At 38.3% G+C, this 20,340-nt stretch overlaps 1 protein-coding gene across 6 annotated transcripts in view; it reads left to right on the top strand.

The window, feature by feature from the left end:
• DLGAP2 (DLG associated protein 2) overlaps positions 1–20,340 on the top strand; it is a 532,593-nt gene that overhangs the window by 445,811 nt on the left and 66,442 nt on the right. For all 6 annotated transcript variants that reach the window (XM_060752711.2, XM_060752710.2, XM_060752712.2 and 3 more), the window contains 3 exons: positions 1,619–1,830; positions 12,318–12,465; positions 16,666–16,885. In XM_060752711.2, the coding sequence (XP_060608694.2) occupies positions 1,619–1,830; positions 12,318–12,465; positions 16,666–16,885 (580 nt within the window). The remainder of the gene's footprint in view (positions 1–1,618; positions 1,831–12,317; positions 12,466–16,665; positions 16,886–20,340) is intronic.

Below are 20,340 nucleotides of genomic sequence, written 5' to 3' on the forward strand. Positions count from 1 at the left end.
CTAGCCCCCTCTCCATGTGGGGTGAGCAGAGTGGATCCTAAAATGCGCTGTTCAGTTGTGGATTTAGCTGTCAAATTACTCAACTGGCTCAGACCTGGAGGTAGAGCGACTGAATCCATTTCCACTTCCCATGTGCCAGTCTGACTAGAGGCTTCCAGATTTCACAGTCCTGCTCCCGTCACCACTCGCTGATCACTGTGGGACTTCTGTTGGTTTGTCTTTATTTTTCTTGGAAGACTCCTATGCGTGAATTTGATTTATGTGTGGAGATCAGTGCACAGGCAATCAACACACAGTCTTCGCAGTATAAGGGTCCTGTCCAGTGGCAAGATTAACACAACGATGGTGACTTCTCATTGATATGATATGTACAGCTAAATCAACAAGACAAACTTTTGTCATTTTTTTAAAAAAATCTAAAAACACTGAGAACATACAAAAGTGGTTCCAGTGTCTATGCAGAATTCAGGCCTTGCCTTGCCCACTTCCAGATTTATTTTCTAAGGCTGTAGGTAATACAAATACATTAAAGCTATTCCCCAATCCTTTATTGATCCCTGATCCCATATCCAAATGTGTAAATTTTAGTTGCAGATTCATCAAAACATCTAATATAAATCACGCAATAGCTGATAATTAAGATATTGTATAATGTAACTATGTTTAATGAAATGTTTATGGAAAATACATGCTAAGGGATGCCTCACTAATTCGATTTGGCATGTATGTGCTTTCCTCAGGATATTGGTGGGAAATAAAAAGAGCAAGTCTAAATGTATGTTATGCTGTGTGGGTGAAGATAACACTTGGTTTGGAAAGAGAAACAGTTCCAGAACACAGAAGGTGGGATGAAGTCGTATGGCCATTTTGAAGACAGCCATATGAAGTTGTCTATGTATTAGAGATAAATATTTGTAGAGCAGATGATACACAATAAAAGGGTTGACTAAAGTAGCTATTCATACCGTGACTCATACTATTCTTTTCCTATGAATTGTTTTTCTACAATCCAACATAACATTCCTAATTTAGTGTATCTTGAATGCAGCACAAAAATTGAGAAAAAAAACAGAACTTAATGGTTATTCATTTATTGTATCAGAAGCAAACCAAGGGTGCAGTTGTGATGTATTTTTAAAATACAAAGTTTAAAATTTGGCATTATATTACATGTCCTTTGACCAGTAACCAGCTATTTGGAGTGCCTCTGGTGTTGCTATAAGGGGGTCCTCCATTGTGCATGTGGCAGGGCTCTGACTGCATTGTAATAGGCAGTCTGTGTTTTGCTCTTCTCCACCAACTTAATGGTACAATTAAAACACCAAACATGAGTATACTGATACACAGTAAGAACCTTTTTTTAAAAAAATCTAGCTATAAATTAGTTCTGTGTGTCTGTACAATGCTTGTTGAATGTCTTGATTCATAATCCCCATTTTTTTTTTGTTAACTGCTTGGGGAATAGCCTTCTGCATTCATAGTCCATGACTTTATATCCTAACAGACTGACTAAACGGTCCTGTTGAAGTCTTAAGGCATTTATTAATCATAATGATGTTCCTTCTTAAATTGCTATAATATTATTGCTTTTTGTGTTTCTTCTAATGGACTGTCCTAGGTGCCTCAAGATGAATGGGGTGGGTATCCTGCTGGTGGAAAAGATGACGAGATTCCCTGTCGAAGGATGAGAAGCGGAAGTTACATTAAAGCCATGGGAGATGAGGAAAGCGGAGATTCCGACACTAGCCCCAAAACATCACCAAAGGTAGCAGTTCATCCAGAGTCCTTGTTGAAATCTATTGGACAAAGAGCTCTTGGAGACCACCAAAAGTAAGGCTCACAATTTCCCCTCACAATTCATTAGTATGATCTTCGGAATACATTTCCTTCTGCATGTTTCTGCTCCATCACAACTGATATTATTCTAAAGAAAATCATGATTTAACTAGTTTTCTGTTGATAGTGAAAAAATGAATTATTTATGGTTGTTCTCTGCCTTCAAGTAATTTCTGACTTAACGACAACTCTAAAGTTCTCTTGGCTGGTTTTGTTCAGAGGGGTGATTGCCATTGCTTTCTTGGATGGATGAGAGAGTATCACTTGCCGGAGTTCACCCAATGGGTTAACATGTCTGATTTCAGATTCAATCAGAGCCATAGTCCAACACCCTAAGAGCAAACTAACTCTCACTGTTATTTCTTACCTGAAGTCACGAAGAATGGAAAAACTTTTTGTTCCTATTTACATATCCAGACTGGAAGGGAGAAGGATTGGTTATATGTTGGTTGTTTTTTCTTGACGCTATCACAAGCATGTATCCGAACACAGAGGACAAACTAGGCAATCACTTGAAGTGCCCAAAGTGACAGAATTTATAATTTAGTGACGCTCCTTTGGAATTAAAAAATTGGTCATGTCAGGACTGATCATTATCAAGTGGCCGCTACAGGTGAATATCGGAGGCTCTTCAGGACAAATTATCTTTTGGGCTGCTTTTCATCCTTCTAACTAGTTTCTGGACCCTAAAACACTTCAGTTCCCAAAATACTGAATTCCTCAGCTTTGTCTTGGAGGGACAGCTGCTATTTTCATAGAGGCAGCTTGGCAGCTCATCGGAGATACCTTTCAAAGTAAGCCCATGGAGTCTTCACTATACATTGTAGTTCTGTATTATCCTATAGCATTTTTTAACCCCGCTCTGTAAAGAGGCATTATTCATGTGAGAGGTTGGGATGATGACAAAATAATGATATATCAATTTTCCATGTTAGTTTTTGAGGTTTTTTTCAAGACTGCCATCTCTAATGAAGGAGCTATAAACAGTAATGGCAGAAAATAAGATGGTAGAAGATATTTTTGTTTTATTCTGTTTGTTTGGAAAATATAAATTATAACTTCTATAAATATCAATTGGTAACTTAAAGCTAGTTATGCCAAATAAATTATATCTGCCTCTGTGTGTGCTGTTATTTTAGAAATACTGCAGAAATTAAGAAATTGCTAACAAAGAGAAGGATTAACAACTACAGACAAACAATATCTTGAGTTCCATTTCTCCACTGTTATGATCCCCCCCCCCCCCCCAGAGTGCTTTTTCAGAGTGACTGGGGTTGTGGCAATCTAGAAAAACAGAGGGCCCATCTACACTGTCATACAATTCTGTTTGAAAATGCATGGTATGATCAGTGTAGACCAGTGGTTCCCAACCTGTGGTCCATGGAAAATATGGTCCACAGCCTCACCATTACTACACCATTGCCTTGAAACCACGCGGCAACAAGAGTGACTGTTCTCGCAAAATCCTCTTATAGTGGCGAGGCAACAGGGATGTCAGGAGGGGAGAGGCTGACTGCTACTATCACATCAGCTCTAGATTATTAAATCATGGTTTTCTGTGGGTGAACAGATGGCAGCTACTGGATGATATATACAGTGTTCCCTCACATATTGTGGAGGTTTCGTTCCAGGACCCTCCGCAATAAGTGAAAATCTGTGTATTATTTTACATATTATTTTCTTACCCGTGCTTCCTTACCCACCTCCTGGCCATGCAGGCAGCAGCAGGCCAAGGAGGGAAGCTTCACCTCACGCTGCCGCCCTTCCGGGGTCTGTGGAGGCCAGGGAGGCAGGCCTTCCCCAAGGACCTCAGGCCACCACACTTCTGGGGTTCCTGGCCTACACTGGACATAAATATTTTATATTTTTATTAATATTTTCAAAGACCCGCAAAAGAGCGAGTCCGCTAAAAGTGAACCACGAAGTAGCAAGGAAACACTGTATTCTGTATCAGAAACTGTAGCTGATGTGGTCTGTCCAATGCAGTTTTCTGAATCAGCACCCCAAATAATCAAATCAAATCTAAAGTTGACCAAAAGATGATTCGTAACCCTTTTGGTACTAATCTTGGAGAGTGGTCCCTGATAAAAGTGGTCCCTAGTCCACTTGGAACCACTGGTGTAGACTCATATAATGCAGTTAAATGCTGTTAAACTGTATTATATGAGTCTACACTGACTATATAATGCAGTCTCAAACTTCATTATATGGCAGTATAATTAGGGTCAGGGATTCACGTATTACACTGAAGCCATCAGTCATGTGTAGAGACTATTCATGAAAGATTTTGTCACTATCAAGCCACCTTTAAATAGTGTTGAGGTATTTTCCCCCAGTAGGTCAATTGTGAATAAATTTTCCCCACAAGGCCAGAATTTCACTATAGGTGAACTGTTTATATAGGGAACTACCGTCAGATGCTCAGCACTTGAAATTTTGTGCGGCTTCTATATCAGAAGTGGACAATTGTTAAGGGAAAGGCAGTTGCATTGATCCACCAGAAGAGCTTTGAGTCCTGCACATCCCCTAAAATAGCCCCTATTTATTTTATTTATTTTTGTTAGATACTACGGATCTCTGGTTACAAATTCTAGATATCGCACTTTTAAGCTGTCAATCCCAAGAATCCATATAATGGAATCATGACAAATGGAATGGGATCAAAGAGTTTTTGTATCTATGTATTTTGCAGTAGTGTGTTTTAATGAGTATATTTTATATTGTGTAGTTCATGATGATTTGTTTTAGCTGTGTTGTACCCCACCTTGAGCTGTGAGGAGCAGTGGGTAATTATTATGATTATTATTTGTGTAAAAGAGATTTTTGTGAGCTGAGATCATCAAGAGGATGAACCAATCACAGATGAGTGTTGTTAGTTTAGTTTTCTGATGAGCATAACATAAGAGTGTAATAGAGAGCTGGAGAGGATCATTCATCATAGACGACACTTGCTTTTTCAGCATCTGTTTTGTTTTTTAAGACAAGATTGGGGAAAATATGATGTGAATCTTCAGTTTGTTTGTGTCTGTAGAATATTGTTGGTAAAGTGGTTGTGTGTTGCTAGGTAAGATTTAAAACAGACCCTGTTTCTTTTTTATATAAAAAAATAAGTCAGCAGCATTTGGGGAATTCAGAATATAATCACAATACTCACAATGAATGTAACAAAGGGTTTTAAATAGAATTATGTAATAAACCAACAAATGTAATTGCTTTAATGACATTCTGTATGCTAGAATAATATATAAAATCAATATAGATTATGCTGATTGCTTAATGCTTCATTCAAGAAACAACACAAGTTAATTCTATGTAAATTAACTTTTGAAGAATTAGCAGCTCTACATTTTATATCCTAATGCAATCTTTCTCAAGCAACCACTCCTGTAAGAATAGCATTAAAACATGAAAAATGCTGAATTTTCTTGCAAGACAAGAAGGAGAAAAAGATGTTTACTCCAATTCAGTCATAATAGAGAAAAAAAGTTTATCACATTTCAGTGATAAAATTTATTGAAAGCGTAAAGAGCAAACACTCCTTTTCCTAACCCAATCTCATTTTATTAAATTAATTGTTAACCAATTAGAAAACAGATTTTTTTTCACACAAAGGGACACATACAGTTCCTTCACCAGAACAATTAAATGTTATTTAGCTTGGTATACAACTAATTCTCATCAAGTCACACCAAATAATTGCAGTTACAAGACTAGCCAAGGTTTAGAACACAGATCTAATTGTCTTTACTGTGGCTCCATCTACACTTCCACATAATGCAGGTTGAAACTTCATATAATGATTAGTTAGATTCATATGATTATTGCATTGAACTGCATTACTTACTTAATTACTTAGACAATCCCTTGCTGTTCGAGTATGATGGCCTTCCAAGTGTGGTGTCTTAGGCGGGCATGTCGATGACTGTGAAACCCTATTCTTGATCCACATATTATTCCACAGTGAGGACATCGGTTTCCAGGTTGAAGGTGGTACAGGTCAGGGTTGGCATGACATGCCTTCCTCCCTTTCTTCCTCCATTCATGCCTTTACAAATTCCACAGCACTGTTGATCACAGCTGACCTCCAGTTAGAGCTCTCAAGGGCCAGGGTTTCCCAGTTCTCGGTGTCTATGCCACAGTTTTTAAGGTTGACTTTAAGCCCATCTTTAAATTTCTTTTCCTGTTCACCAACATTCCGTTTCCCGTTCTTGAGTTGGGAGTAGAGGAACTGCTTTGGGAGATGGTGATCAGGCATTCAGATAACATGGCCAGTGCAGCGAAGTTGATGATGGAGAATCATCGCTTGAGTGCCAGTGATCTTTGATATTTCCACAATGCTGACATTTGTCTGCCTGTCTTCCCAAGAGATTTGCAGTATTTTTCGGAATTGTTCAAGGAGTTGGGTGTGACATCTGTAGATAGTCCACGTTTTGCAGGCTTATAACAGGGTTGGGAGAACAATAGCTTTATAAACAAGCACCTTGGTATCCCTATGGATGTCACCCGATCCTCAAACACTCTCTGCATTATATGAGTTTACACTGACCACATAATGGAGTGTCAAACCACATTATATTTATTTATTTATTTATTATTTGAATTTATATGCCGCCACTCCCCTGGGGCTCAGAGCGGCTTACAAGAATGGATAAAATCTAACAAAATTTAAAAACAATTTAAAACAATTTGGCAATGTACATGAGATCCTTGCCTCAACTCCAGCCCTGTTGGAAAATGCTATGTCTATCTCTTGATGTGAAAACGCTATGATGTGCAAACACTCCTTTTCACTAACTGAAGGTTTTACAGTATTTTTTTTAATCCAGTTTACTCCACATTTTGGGGGAAGAACCAACCTTTCAAAACATATGGTTTGACCTCAAATTGGGATCACAGAGGAATAAGACCTGGCATCGTTAAACCAGATTAATGAGTCATTTGATCTTTCCTGCGCTGAAGGGCAGCTCCTTTGTTTGTATTGTTATCCAGAAAAGGCAGTGCTGCATTTTCCTGTTGTTTTTTAGTAGGAAAGTTTTGTGGTTGTTTTTTTTTTAATTTGGTATTTGTATGAATGTATTTGAAAGTCAGTGTTTTGCCTTCCTTTTCACTTCTCTTTATAGAAACGAATGGCAATCAGAATGAAGGGAAACAAAGTCTATTCAATTAAGCAAATATGAGCATATATCAAGGGAATTCAAAAAGGTCATAACTGATGCGATTTTGTGACCAGACATAAACTGATAAGTAAAAGCAGCCCTTTGCACCAATGCAACTAAGTAGTGGGCTTCCGTGTGACTTTCCAAACGAACAGTAAAATGGCCCAACTCTGGCAAGAATCCTATGCAGTTACGCTGAGACCCCTTCCACACAGGTGTATAAAATCCATATTGAACTGGATTATCTGGCAATGTGGACTCAGATATTCCATTTCAAAGCAGATATTGTGGATTATCTGCCTTGATATTCTGGGTTATATGGCTGTGTAGAAGGGCCCGGAGGTACAACCCTCGTGTAGACTCAGTCTTACAGGTACAAAAAGGACTTTCTTTATTTAGTTCTTTATTTAATTCTTTGATCCTGCTCCTCTTTGTGGTCTAATCTAAGATCAATATTGTGCTTTAATATATAATACAAATATAAAAGAACTATCTTCTGTGTTGTTAGGTTGCTTAGAATATAATCAAGGAACTTTAAACCTTTCATTTGGCAATTATTTATTTACATAAAGATTTGTTTTCTTTGATGGGATAAGTGAGATTTTTTTTGTCTCAAAAAGTGCAGTCAGAGGGGTGGGAGTAAGTCTCTGCATGTCTCAAGATTTCAAGTTATGGGATTTTATTTTAATTGTGCTTGGGTTTTTTTACCAGTTGCATCCAGTCTCTTACTTGAAATACATTGGGTTTCCCTCTCTTCCCACTCCCTTGTATCCCTCCCCTTCGCACTAATACTGTGTCACATCCAGTCCCACGCAACATTTGAGGAATTGATTTTCGCCAATTTCCACTGAGTCCTCTGAGTTACAGCCAAAGTGCTGAAGTGTGTTAGCCTTATTACAGTAGTTAAACATTAGGATCATTTTGTTTTAGCGCTACCATTCCCTTTTGATTGATCCTTTGAAGCTGTGTCCTGGAAACTATAGCAGTATTTACTAGCAGCCGCCACTTTTATTGCTTTTGAGATAGTACAAATGCAGAGGCAAGTAAAGATACATTTCATTTAGAAAGGAGTTGGGTTTAATTTAAAACAGCCGGGGGAGCAGGAATGAAAAATCCTTAGTAACGCCAGGAAATCCCAGGAAGTATTTTAAGATGGAGAAAATCTCATGTGGATTCCCTCCCCCCCCCCCCAAAAAAAAAAAAAGGTTTGTACAAGAACAAAACTTGAGACTTTGGGGGTTTTTTTCTTCTCTAGAAGCACTATCAGGTTATTTTAATGGATGCCTACATATCGTCAAGCAGACCTTGGGAAAGTCCCCACTCCAAGAAAAACCCTACAGTTCCAGACAGCCCTTTAATCTGAGAACATTCGCGTTTTAAAAACACTAATGTTCCCAGATCCTAGTCTACATACACCAGGAAAATGCATGCTTACTAGGGTAGGTGTCCAGAACTTTCTAAAAGATCACCCAGACAGAGTTATATGGTTTTTTGTCCATTCTTTTTTATTTCTGAGTTATTTTTGGACAAAATACCCTCTAATATAAGTTTTACTGGCATCCCACACTAACTGAATATCCATGTCTTGATTTAAGTTAAATTTGAAAAATTCTTTAAATGTTTGCTTACAATTCTTCATTATATCCTCGTTTTGAAGTAATGATTCATTCTATCGCCACCTAAATGTTTCTGCTTTCTTTTCAAGTACTAGGATCACTGGGTTATGATCTGAAATTGTTGTAGGTAGGATTTTTGTCTGTAGATCTTGAGGTGTAACCTTGGTGGATATGCATATCATATCAATTCTAGAGATTCTAGAGAAAATCTTATGTCTTTCGGAAGTTTGAACCTCCCTTACCTGGAATTCCAAGGAGCCCCCGGTGGTGCAGTGGGTTAAACCCCTGTGCTGGTAGGACTGAATACGGGGAGAGGCGGATTCGGGCGTCCCTGAGCAACGTCCTTGCAGATGGCCAACTCTCTCACACCAGGAGTCCTGACACGACAAAAAAATCCTGGAATTCCAAAATTCACCCAAATACTTCAAAATCTGTCCATGTGGCAGGCTGAAATAGTGAAATCTTTGCTTTCAGTATATACAAAATAATTGAAAGTATTGTATCTAAAATTACCTTCAGTGTATGTATTCAGGTATATATAAAACAGTGGGTTCTGTGTTTAGATTTGTGTCTCATCCCCAATATATCTCATTACATATATGCAAATGTTCCCAAATAAAAAATACATAAATTCAAAATCGGAAACACTTCTGGCTACAAGCCTTTCAAATCACAGATATTCATTGTGTATTAGGAAGTTAAAATCCTATGTAATTCAAGATTCTGCTGTGCTAGCAAATAAAATGATGTACTGGGGATGTCATCTGAACTGACTTTAATAATATTAAATCCTGTTCAGGGATAATATAAAACAATACAATTTGATTTCAACAATGTATAGTGCTATTCAACACTTGTGTGCTTTGACAAAATTGAAGAGTGAGGCCAGTGAAACAAAACATTGTTTACTTATTATATGGTACATTAGCAGAGTCAGCTCTTCCTGCATTCATTGACAGCTATGTCAAAATTCTTGTAATACAATGATGGCAGGGGAGAGAGATCTTGCAATTGGGAAGGTTTTAGGTGAGAAAGAGCCAAATAGTCTCTTGAGGGTTCTCCATCCCCATGAGAATCTTTACTTCCAACCTGAAAGAAAGGCACAAAGCACTGCTTTTTCCCCATTATATTTTTTGCCATTTGCGCAAAGCTTGCGCAAGTGTGTTTTGCTTTTGGTAACTGCATGTGCACAGCAAGCAGAAAAGGATATGCTGATAGAGCCAAAAGACTAAGAAAACAAACAAAATGACAAACTAAATGCAGCTGTACTGTTTTTTACTATCCATGCCACAAGGCAATGTTTACTGAAACATTAAAGGTTATATTCTTATAGAATTGTGCAGAAATCAGTCTTAACAATGTGAAAAATCTTTCCAATAGTTGCAGGAAAACAAGAAATCTGACCATGTATTTTTCTTAGTTCTTCTAAAGCAGTGTTTCTCAACCTTCCTAGTGCCATGATCTCTTGATACAGTTTCTCATGTTGTGGTGAACCCCAATCATGAAATAATTTTTGTTGCTACTTCATAACTGTAATTTTGCTACAGTTACAAATCATAATATAAATATCTGATATGCCCCTTTTTAATGTAAGGACTGGATCTTTCCAGGCCTGGGCCCTGTGGGGATTGATTCCTGGGACGGCTTTCATGATCCTGAGGGTCAATCCCCACAGCTTGAGGGAGCAAGATGGCACCCCCTCTCCCCTCCCCCCCCCCAATTCCCCCCTCAAAACTTCAGTGAGGGCCCTGGCTGCATATTTGGGCTCCTCAGTAGAAATCCTTCCTTCCCCTCCCAACCTCCCGATGCATCATTTTGATGTGCCAGTACCCCAGGGAAAGCCCGTGGTTTAGGGTGGGTGTCAGGACTAAATCCTGGGAGGAACTGGGATATAATACCCCAGTTCCTCCTAGGAGTTAGTAATATCTGGAAGGGCCATTAGCCTTTCCTGGGAGAATCTAAAAGAAGCATCAAGGCTCTCTTTTCTCTCCACTTTTGGGCTTTCTAAGTATTGCGGTGAAAAATACATATTCAGCTTAAGAACAAACCTACAGTACCTATCTTGATCATAACTTTGGGTCTGTAGTGGTGAAGGGTCATTGTCCCCCTGAGTAAGTGTTTTTCTCTTATCTGCAGAATGCTCTGTACTTTATCTATGGATCATACCAGAATCCATAATTTTGATTTCACAACCTGACCTCAACGTATACATAAGATCAAGTTATGCACATTGTATTTTCATAAATTTTGAATGGTTTGAAATACTGTAAGGACATGTTCTACAAATAATATCCATCACCAGCAATCAATCCTTCCTTCCTTCCTTCCTCCCTCCCTCCCTCCCTCTGTAAAAACACATACATATATGTATAAAAGCTGCCTTGAGGTGTGGTAACGTCTCCTTCTCTGGAGGGTTATAAACTGAGACTGATGTCCATCTGCCAAGAGTACTTTGATTCTGTATTCCTTCATGGCAAGGTATACGACTGATTGGCCTTCACAATAAGCCCCAAATTTATGGTTCTGTGGTTCATTTTTTCAAGATTTCACTGACTCCCCATAAGGATATTGTGACTCACTAATATTTCAATCTGGGCAAGATGTTGAGAACCACACTTTTAAATAATCCCGGTTGAGTAATTTCATTATGGACCTCATCAGATAGAGGTCCAAAAACCATAGGGTAGCAGAGGAAACCATGGTGTGGCAACCAGCTTCATCTCCTTACCATGGTTGGTTGTTTCCTGTCTGTCCCCAGATTCTACAATGAGGCTAGGATTTGGGTAGTAGTCACCGATATCCTCAGGGCTTCCTCTTAGCATGTCTAAACCGAGCCCAGTGGAGCCCCGCTGGAAGTAGCCCTGCGTCATATGAGAGGCTGTGGTAGACTCTGTCCCAGCAGCATGCTAGGACAGAGGAAACCCTCTGTCTGATGAGGTCTTTAGAGCTTTAATACTGAGTTTTAATTCTAGTTTAGTTTTAGTTTTTTTCTTTTTTCTTATGTTTTCTTTTCTTTCATTGATTTCTTTTTTCTTTTTTCTATTTTACTACATACATATTACTATAATTGCTAATCAGCTTGTTTATGTTAAAATGAATAAATAAAAATATTGCTATGATGCCAAAACAAATGTAAACAATATAACTAAAAAGAAAATGGAAGATGTGGGACTCATTTTCTTTTTTAGTCCATGACAAAAATGGCTGTCCCTTGGGAAGTCAGTTGATCCCACATTTCAGATCTTCAAGGGCCATTTGTGCAATTAGAGACAGCCATGGAAACACAGGGTCTGGGCTTTTCTACCAGAGCCGATTTTTATTCTTTCCCATTTTACCAAATAGTTTAATCTCTTAATGTTGACAGTGTGGGCTGTCAGAGATTGAGTGCAGCCCAAACCTCTTTCCATACAGGATTTTTGGGCTCTCTGTGGTGAAGGCAGATGTTTGCAGCCAAGACATGCTCTGCTGGGTCTGGGCCAGCATTTCTCCAATATGATCAAGAAGGCAAAGCCAAAAATCTTGCAGTGGAGTTTTGCTCTCTTTGGGTGAAACGAATACACCACTGTGAGGGAAATTTGAGATGATTGTTCATTTTTGTTTAGAAGATTTATAATGGGTGTGAAGGCATTCGTGCAACCCCTCCTGATTTTTTTTAAAGTCTCAGATTCTTTTGCCTCATAATTTGTCTCTCTTGATCTTTCCTTTATAGTCAGAGCTACCTGCAAGCTGCGAGTGATGTCCCTGGTGGTCACAGTTTGGATCCAGCGGCAAACTACAATTCCCCCAAGTTCCGCTCAAGGAACCAGAGCTATATGAGAGCAGTGAGCACCCTCAGTCAGGCCAGCTGCGTCAGCCAGGTTGGAAACTTTTAATTCTTCACTTTCAACTTTTTAAAACAGGAACAGCAATATTAATGTTTGTCACATGTTTTAGCCTGGTTATCAGAAATGTAGCTGTCTTCATTTCTGAATAAATGCCAGGGAGCTGTGATTTAAACAGTTTCAGATTACACAAAGGGAATATTATGGGCTTAAACCGTTTGTGATGGTTTGAATAAAAATTACTAAATTGGCGTGACTGGTCATTTGCCTGATTTGGAAGTTAATGGTTTTATAAAAAGCAGGACTATATTGGACCCACTCATAGAACTGTTTTTCGTAATGGGAAACTGGTTTGTACATATTGGATTACATTTACATGCCCACTCCATGATGAATATGCATTTGATAGCAAACGTGGGTTTGCCATCCTCCTTTCAATAAGAATATTATAAAATCAGTATGTGTGTTGCTTTGAGCATAAATTGTGGAAGACCCCAATTGGGAATTGCCAGCCTACACACACTGTACCTCTCATCTTTTGAGAATGAGAGATAGGAGAATATATTGATTGTGCTTTACTACACTTGTTAGAAACCACACTGTGTTGTTTAAGTCAAACCCCTGGAGGGTTAAGCTGTGACAGGATTGGATGCTTCTGGTTACTGGATATGTGAATAACCTTAATGTTCTTGGATTAGAAATGTATGAAAGTCATCTAAACTGGAACAGAAAGTTCTTAAGCTGTTTCAATCAATGAGCTTTCCTAAATGATACAAACTTCTGATTGCCAACTTGAATTCCAAAAGGGTCTGATTGGCTGTTAGTAGTGTATCACTGTCATTTCCAAGAGATGAAGTTACAGAAGAGCTCAGACCAGTCAATTATATTTGCCAAATGTATTGACTCTTCCAGATAATGAAATATAAATCAGAAAAGACAGAGGGAAAGATAGCAAGAAAGAAATTCATTATCTCTGTACAATTGACTTGCAAGCAAACTGATAAAAATTATACTAACAGATGGCCCACATTCTCATTGTGAGTCCTAGTATCAGAGAAGGTGTCGTCTCTCCTAAAACAGGAAGGGCGCAGTATCTTCAGTCCTTTTGTTCCCATGACACAGTTTCAATTTGAATCCATCTTAAATGTAGGAGCAGAGGACAGCGCTTCCAATGAATTGTTGCAGAGGTTGAAGGAGCACCAAAAGGGGGAGCATGAAAATCAACCAGAGGGATGTTTCCTACACCACTACTTCTTAAATGGTGGGCCCCAATCCCAAATGGGGTCCCCTTAGCTCAGCGTTGGGTTACAAAAAAAATTGGAAACAGTAAAAAAGTCTGAAAATCACTTGGTGGTTTAGATATTTACTCAAATTTGTTGCACAGTGTTTACAGCGGGCTCTGTAGAAGATGCTTCAGCTGTACTTCATAAAAAGAAAAATCAGCTTGTTTAGCAAGTCTTGCAAATGCTGATTTGTTATCTGTAAAAAAAAAATTTTTATACTTATATTATGTGCCTGTATACCTGAGGGCATGTAAAAATTTCCCAGGCCAAAAATGGCCTAAGTGGAAAAGTTTAAAAAGCCCTGCCCTACACCATGTGGCAGAACACCTTGCACTGAGTGCAGTGCCTTTTTGAGATTCACGCCAGTTATGTGCTCTCCATCCCCACCCCCTCAACCATAGCATAGGCATGATTCATTGAGCATACATTAATGCTACAGATAAAGATTTATATACAAATTCATTCCCCTCTGCATCTCCTCACTGGAGATAATTATACGTCCTGCCAGCAAATTGAGTTTACAGGCAGCAAATAAGATCTTCATCTTACTTGTAACTATATTATCCCATCTTTCTTTCTTAATAGGGTTAGCATAAGGCTGCTCAGAATAAGAATGTTTGTCTTACATTAGTTGATCTAATTTGATTAGAATAATAATAGCAATTACAAGGATCAGAAACAATTATTTTCACACTAATTTAATTATGGAAGTTTATTAATGGGAAACGAAGAGTAGGCTTTTCAGTGTCAACAGATGTCCTTCACTGAAAATGTCTGTTTAATCCAAAAATGTATCTTCAGTCAACTGGATTTCCCCTCCATATTATGTTGACCCAGTTTACTCATTACAGTTGTAGGGAGCATGGAATCATATATACAAACAGTCACAACTGTCCATTAGCAAAGTAAGCAAAGGTAGTATCTGTCAACTGGGCTATAGTGTACAACAGAGGTGGCCAAACTTGAGGTGTTCCAGATCTTGTTAGACTACATTTCCTGCCATGCGTCATTGTTAGAATTGCTACCTTTGGCAAATAGGTTTTACAGTTCAATGACAACTGGAAAACTGTACATTTTCCACTATTGGTCTACAGAAATTCCTGTCTTGCAATATGACCATCACAGTTCTAGGAACAATTGTTGAATAGTGGTCATTCATGTTAACATATATCTGTCAGAACAGGTTTTCAAGGACAACAATATGTAGTGCAATCTAGCCCTATATTCATAATGACAACAAACCTAATCTGGGTTAGAAATTCAGCGTACTTCTATTTTAAAGGATAAATGGTTAGTGGAGTTTCTCCCAGTATGCTATAGGTCCCTCAAGATAAGTGCTTGTGAACCAAGATATTCTGATGGATCATTTTATTTGGTACTTGTTCTTTTACTTGATACTAGTCCAGATCTTATTATAAAAGATACACTATATTAATTCTCAAAAAATATGTGATGATATGTGATCTTTCTCTAAGGTAAAAACCTTTCTGGTATCCAACTCTGAAATATTTGCGGGTCTACTTTTTTCCTGTGAAGGAAATTTTCCACAGAATATTTTCATTCCTGGAAAGCCCTTGTTAAATTTATTTCTGTTTATCACTTGGAATTTTTACTTGGCTTTTCACAGTCAATCATATCCCCTGAAGCATCTTACAGACATCCATTAAAGTTCAGCAGCATATCAGAAGCATTCAACAATAAGTTAACAAGAAACAAAATTGCAGCAGCGCCCCTGGGGAATCCCAAGATGATTTAGAGGGGTAGAGCCACGTCCTCCAGTCTGTAACTCTGGGGCTACAACACACAATTTCTTTCTTCTTGCAGCCCCCCTCTCTTTGTACTTCACATCTAATGTTGTGACAATATCCCGCTCTTCTGGTAATACAGTGCAACTCAAGCAGAATTCTCAAGGGTGAGCAATTTTGAATATAGATGGTAGAATAGCAACAATAATATAACTGCCGCAAACCATGGTTCCCAGTGGCGGTTGTTCATTTTAGTATCCAATTTTGCCTCTAAAGTGCACCCCTGAATGAGAAGTTTTGGATGGATTCATAATTTAACTAATCTAAAGGAAAGACAACAGAACAAGCCATGGCCTTGTTAGATATAAGAGGAGATCGTGCCCATAGTGGAGCTATGAAATGCCCCATGAAAGTTCCCTCCTATCATGCCCTACAGAGAGACCTAAGCATCCACGTTTCCCATCTCCACCTACTTTGCACACAAGTGGAAGAAGATTTACATTTTTTAGTTTGCAATTTGAAACAAGTTATAATTTTACTATTACTTCTGAATATGGTTATAACACCTCTGGTTCCAGATTATGCCTTGTTACCTTGAACAAAGGAACATCTTTTCCCAACGTTGGTTGTTATTATAACAAGACGCCCTGGTTCTCCTCGAGATACAAGTACCAGCCTTAAACTTCCTCTCATTACATTTTGAAATAGAAAATTGTGGGTTTTCCATTACAGATTGAATGACTTTCCAAAAGCTACCTGTACTTTGAATCTTTGAGGAAGTATTTTTAAAATACCCATATATCTGTTTTGCTTTGAAGATGCATTCCGGAAAAAATATATGGAGAGAGGGGGAAAAAAACAAACATTATTTACCCAGTTATTCTAATACTGATTGTGTAAATGTATACTTAGAGGATTATTTTTACAAGATACTTGATGTAGTCAAACTGAAAACCAATCTCTCAATACGTTGCCCTGAATTCATATCAAATTTTTCAAGTCAAAGCCAATGTATGCAGTTCAGTTATGTTAATATTTATTATTATGTGATTTTAAAAAATGCAAAAAGGGTTTGGGTGTTGGGAGTAAGTGGGTGTTTTTGTATCTTCAGGTAGTGCCTGTTTTTGAGGTGTTGCAGCAGAGTCCATTTCTGACAAAGCAGGCCAACACAAAAAAACAAAACAAATGCAATGTTGTTGTTTATCTAGATGAGTGAAGCAGAGGTCAATGGGCAATTTGAATCTGTTTGTGAATCAGTGTTTAGTGAAGTTGAAGCTCAGGCAATGGATGCCCTCGACTTGCCAGGTTGTTTCCGAACCAGAAGCCACAGTTACTTGCGCGCCATTCAGGCGGGTTACTCTCAAGATGATGAATGTATCCCTGCAATGGCATCTTCCAATATCACCTCAACAATCAGGTCAACCACAGGTAAGATGTTCACTTTTGTAGTGAATGGTTCCACATACGATACATTGAAAAATGTGAAAGTTGTTGCATGAATATAAAGTTATGTTGCTGCATAGCCAGCCATAGCTTCTTGTGTGGAAAACAATTAAGTTTAATAACACCTCTCATTTTAGTCTCAATATTAACTTAAAATTTGCATATATTTAGTGTATTTTTTCAATGTTCTTTCTCAGCTCCACAGCATAAATTGTAGAAACAGCAACAAGCATTATTTAATGCTGGATCCAAAATACGTCTCTTTATTTTGAAAGTTTCATTTGCTTAAGTTTCCTCTTTTCCATCTTTTACCCCTGGAATTTTAATATCTAATTTTATGCAAGAGATAACAATTTGTTTGATGTGACTCCGGTGTTCTTAAAATTGCACCTATGGTATGGAATATTGAGTGAGAAAGAGAGAGAGAATGAGAGAGAAAACAGTAGAAACAAGTTTGAAAGTTCAAACTTTGTTCAAAGCAGCACATAGGGAAAATCTCAGAGCAATTTTATGGAGGGAGTGGTGCATCATGTATGTAATTTCTCCATCATTTGCCACAAATCATTATCTTTGCTTCCTGTTAGTTAATCCCAACCAGATTAGATCTATTCAGTGAACTGATGAATGATGAGTCAACAGGTTGATAAATCCAATTGTTTCAATAGATCTACTTGAGTAGGCTGCAACAACTAATTTCTGGCTCTTACTATAAATGTGTCAAAAGTCAGGTCTTCCTAGATCAATTAATTTGGTAGCCTGCAGAAATGTACACTGAGGAACAGCTGCCCCTTTCGCCTAGTTGTCACAAACAGCAGATCAGGAGCTACTATTTGGTCTGCAAGTGGATTTGATGGGATTTGTGATACACTTAACATTTGGGAGGCTGCAGTTTGTTTTGTTTAGACAGGATAATGGGGTTTGAATTTAGATACAAGGCTTGTGGATATAATGGCTGATTTTAAAATGTTATTTTACCTTTCCTCAATCTCAGGGCAAAAAGGGCTGTTGAGTCACAATTCCCATTTTCCCCAGTCCGCATAGCAGATAATCAGGGCCGTAGCCAGAAAAACTTTTTGGGAGGGGTTGAAATTTTTGGGGGGGGGGGGGTTGAACATTTCACAGGGGGGGGTTGAAACCTGCCTCCTAGCTCACGCTGAAGCAAAGAGCATAGCAGGGGGCAGAGCAGCCTTCAATAGCCTGCAGCTCTGCCCCTGTCAACCACCTCCACCAAGTCTGGCCTCCTTAATGAGAGCATTCAACACCCCCCCCCCAAACTTGGTTGCTTCGCTACATCAGCTATTGCTGCAAGTAACGACGGTGTGAATAAATTGTCAGTATTTGCCTGAGATAGTGTTTGCAGTTCTGGAGGGACACTAATTTTTTTGCATCTCATAGACTTAGCATGGGGATTTGGTTAACCAGTTAAAAGTCATGAGTAAACCAGGTTTTTTTTAAAAAAATCTGAAACATTTCGGGGGGGGGTTGAACCCCTAAAACCACCCCCTCGCTACAGGCCTGCAGATAATCATAAGTGATGGGAGTTGTCATTCAATAACATCTGAGGACCTAAACTTGGTAAAAACTAAGGAACACCAACTACTGTGTAAAAAGAGTATAGTTGGCTCTCTGTATCCACAGATTCCTCATTTATGGGTTCAACAGACCTTTGAAGACCACCATAAGGCTCATGTGGCTTGACACACCTGACTTATAAGAGCATTTCCAACTCATCTCCTTAGTTTTATAGCAACGGCACAAAACCTATCCCCTTCTACAGTGATCTGTAATTCCCTATCCTCTATTAGATATTTCAAATAGTAATCAGCACATTTATTTCTCTGTCCTGGTGTTTTAATGTATAATTAAAAATTCTTCTTGTTAGAACAAAGTGTGTTTTATTTTTTAATTTGGGAAGTGTTTGGTTTTCACTTTACGCATGAAGATACCTTTTCTGTCTCATGAATTCTTCAGGTAATTCCTTCTTCAAATATTTCATTGTTCTGATATGTTAATCTAAATAACAATGTCTATAGAGAAGGAAGCGAGTTCATCATTCTAAACATCACTAAATCTTTGTAGGCTGGAAATTTTGAATTTGCTTGCAGGCATTGTAATTTGTAATTTCAGCACATAAATTATCCATACTGTTGCATAATTCTGTCCTTGCTGACTGGGCAAATGCTACAATGAGAAGACTATTCCAATGGGAAACTGTGTATGTGTGTGTGTTGGCTCTCCAAGGAAGTGTAACGATTATATGCTATCACGTTAAGTGAAACTTTCAATTTCCAAACTGAGTTATTGGCTTCCCAAATGATAGAATAACTATTTCCATAATTCTGCATCTGAATTGCCGTGGACAGCACTTTCTTTGCACATTATTTTCACACTTTAAATGGCCATTTACTTATTAATTTGAAGCTGCCCAAATTAAATATAGAACAGCATGTTAGAAATAATTGGATATGTATAGAGGCTTTTATGTAAAAGGCAGAAAGGTCAGACTTTAAATTTGTTGAAAATGGAACTGCTTTGAATCGTTGCGAACTTTAATCATATATCAGATTAATGAATCTTTTTATTATTGTTTCCTAATATAGCAAATCATAAAGGTGGTTCTCATAAATTAATATTTTTACTTGATAAACTTGAACATTTGAGATTGTTGCTAGTCTGATTTCACTTAATATTTTGATACATAATCTGCTTACAAAAGGAACCCGTGGTGTTGCAGTGGGTTAAGCGAATGAGCTGTTGAACTTGCCGACCAGAAAGTTGCTGGTTTTAATCAGGGAAGCAGGTTGAGCTCCCACTGTTAGCCCCAACTTCTGCCAACCTAGAAGTTCGAAAACATGCAAATGTGAATAGATCAATAGATCTGGTGGGAAGGTCCCTGTTGGATTTGAAAAATTTATATTGTTTTAGAAACCAGGATTGATGATAAAACTTCAGTGAAGACACCTTTTTCCCCATGAAAACTCTTCTAGGAGTTATTTTTCCTTCCTAGATGTAGATTTTTCTCACTTCTTGTTGTTTCACCCCTATTCTTAACCATGGGTCATTTGTAAGTCAGGTGTTTGTAACTTGGGGGCTGCCTGTATGTGTGAAAGTGTCAGAACAGACATCTATATTGACTAGCATTTGATCAGAATCACAGTTGCACAGATTTTATCTGCTGTTAACTTGGTTGACATGGAGATTTTCAGTTTCTTGCTCCTTGCTGCTTACCGTGGTTTAAGAAATGCCTTTATGCAGGAGTCTGGGGTCATTGGGTTCAAAAATGAAGAAGCAGCACAGCGCTGGGAGTTACCAGTGATCTAATATGCTCAGGAAGACAGCCGTGTTCTGAATACCACCATCAACTGCTATTGTGACCTTTTGGATGTTCATGAAATCTGATTGCCTGCCACAGCCTTATACTTATCCATTTCTTATAGTGG

The sequence above is a fragment of the Anolis sagrei genome, chromosome 1 (genome assembly GCF_037176765.1).
Source record: "Anolis sagrei isolate rAnoSag1 chromosome 1, rAnoSag1.mat, whole genome shotgun sequence".
Classification (NCBI taxonomy): Eukaryota; Metazoa; Chordata; class Lepidosauria; order Squamata; family Dactyloidae; genus Anolis; species Anolis sagrei.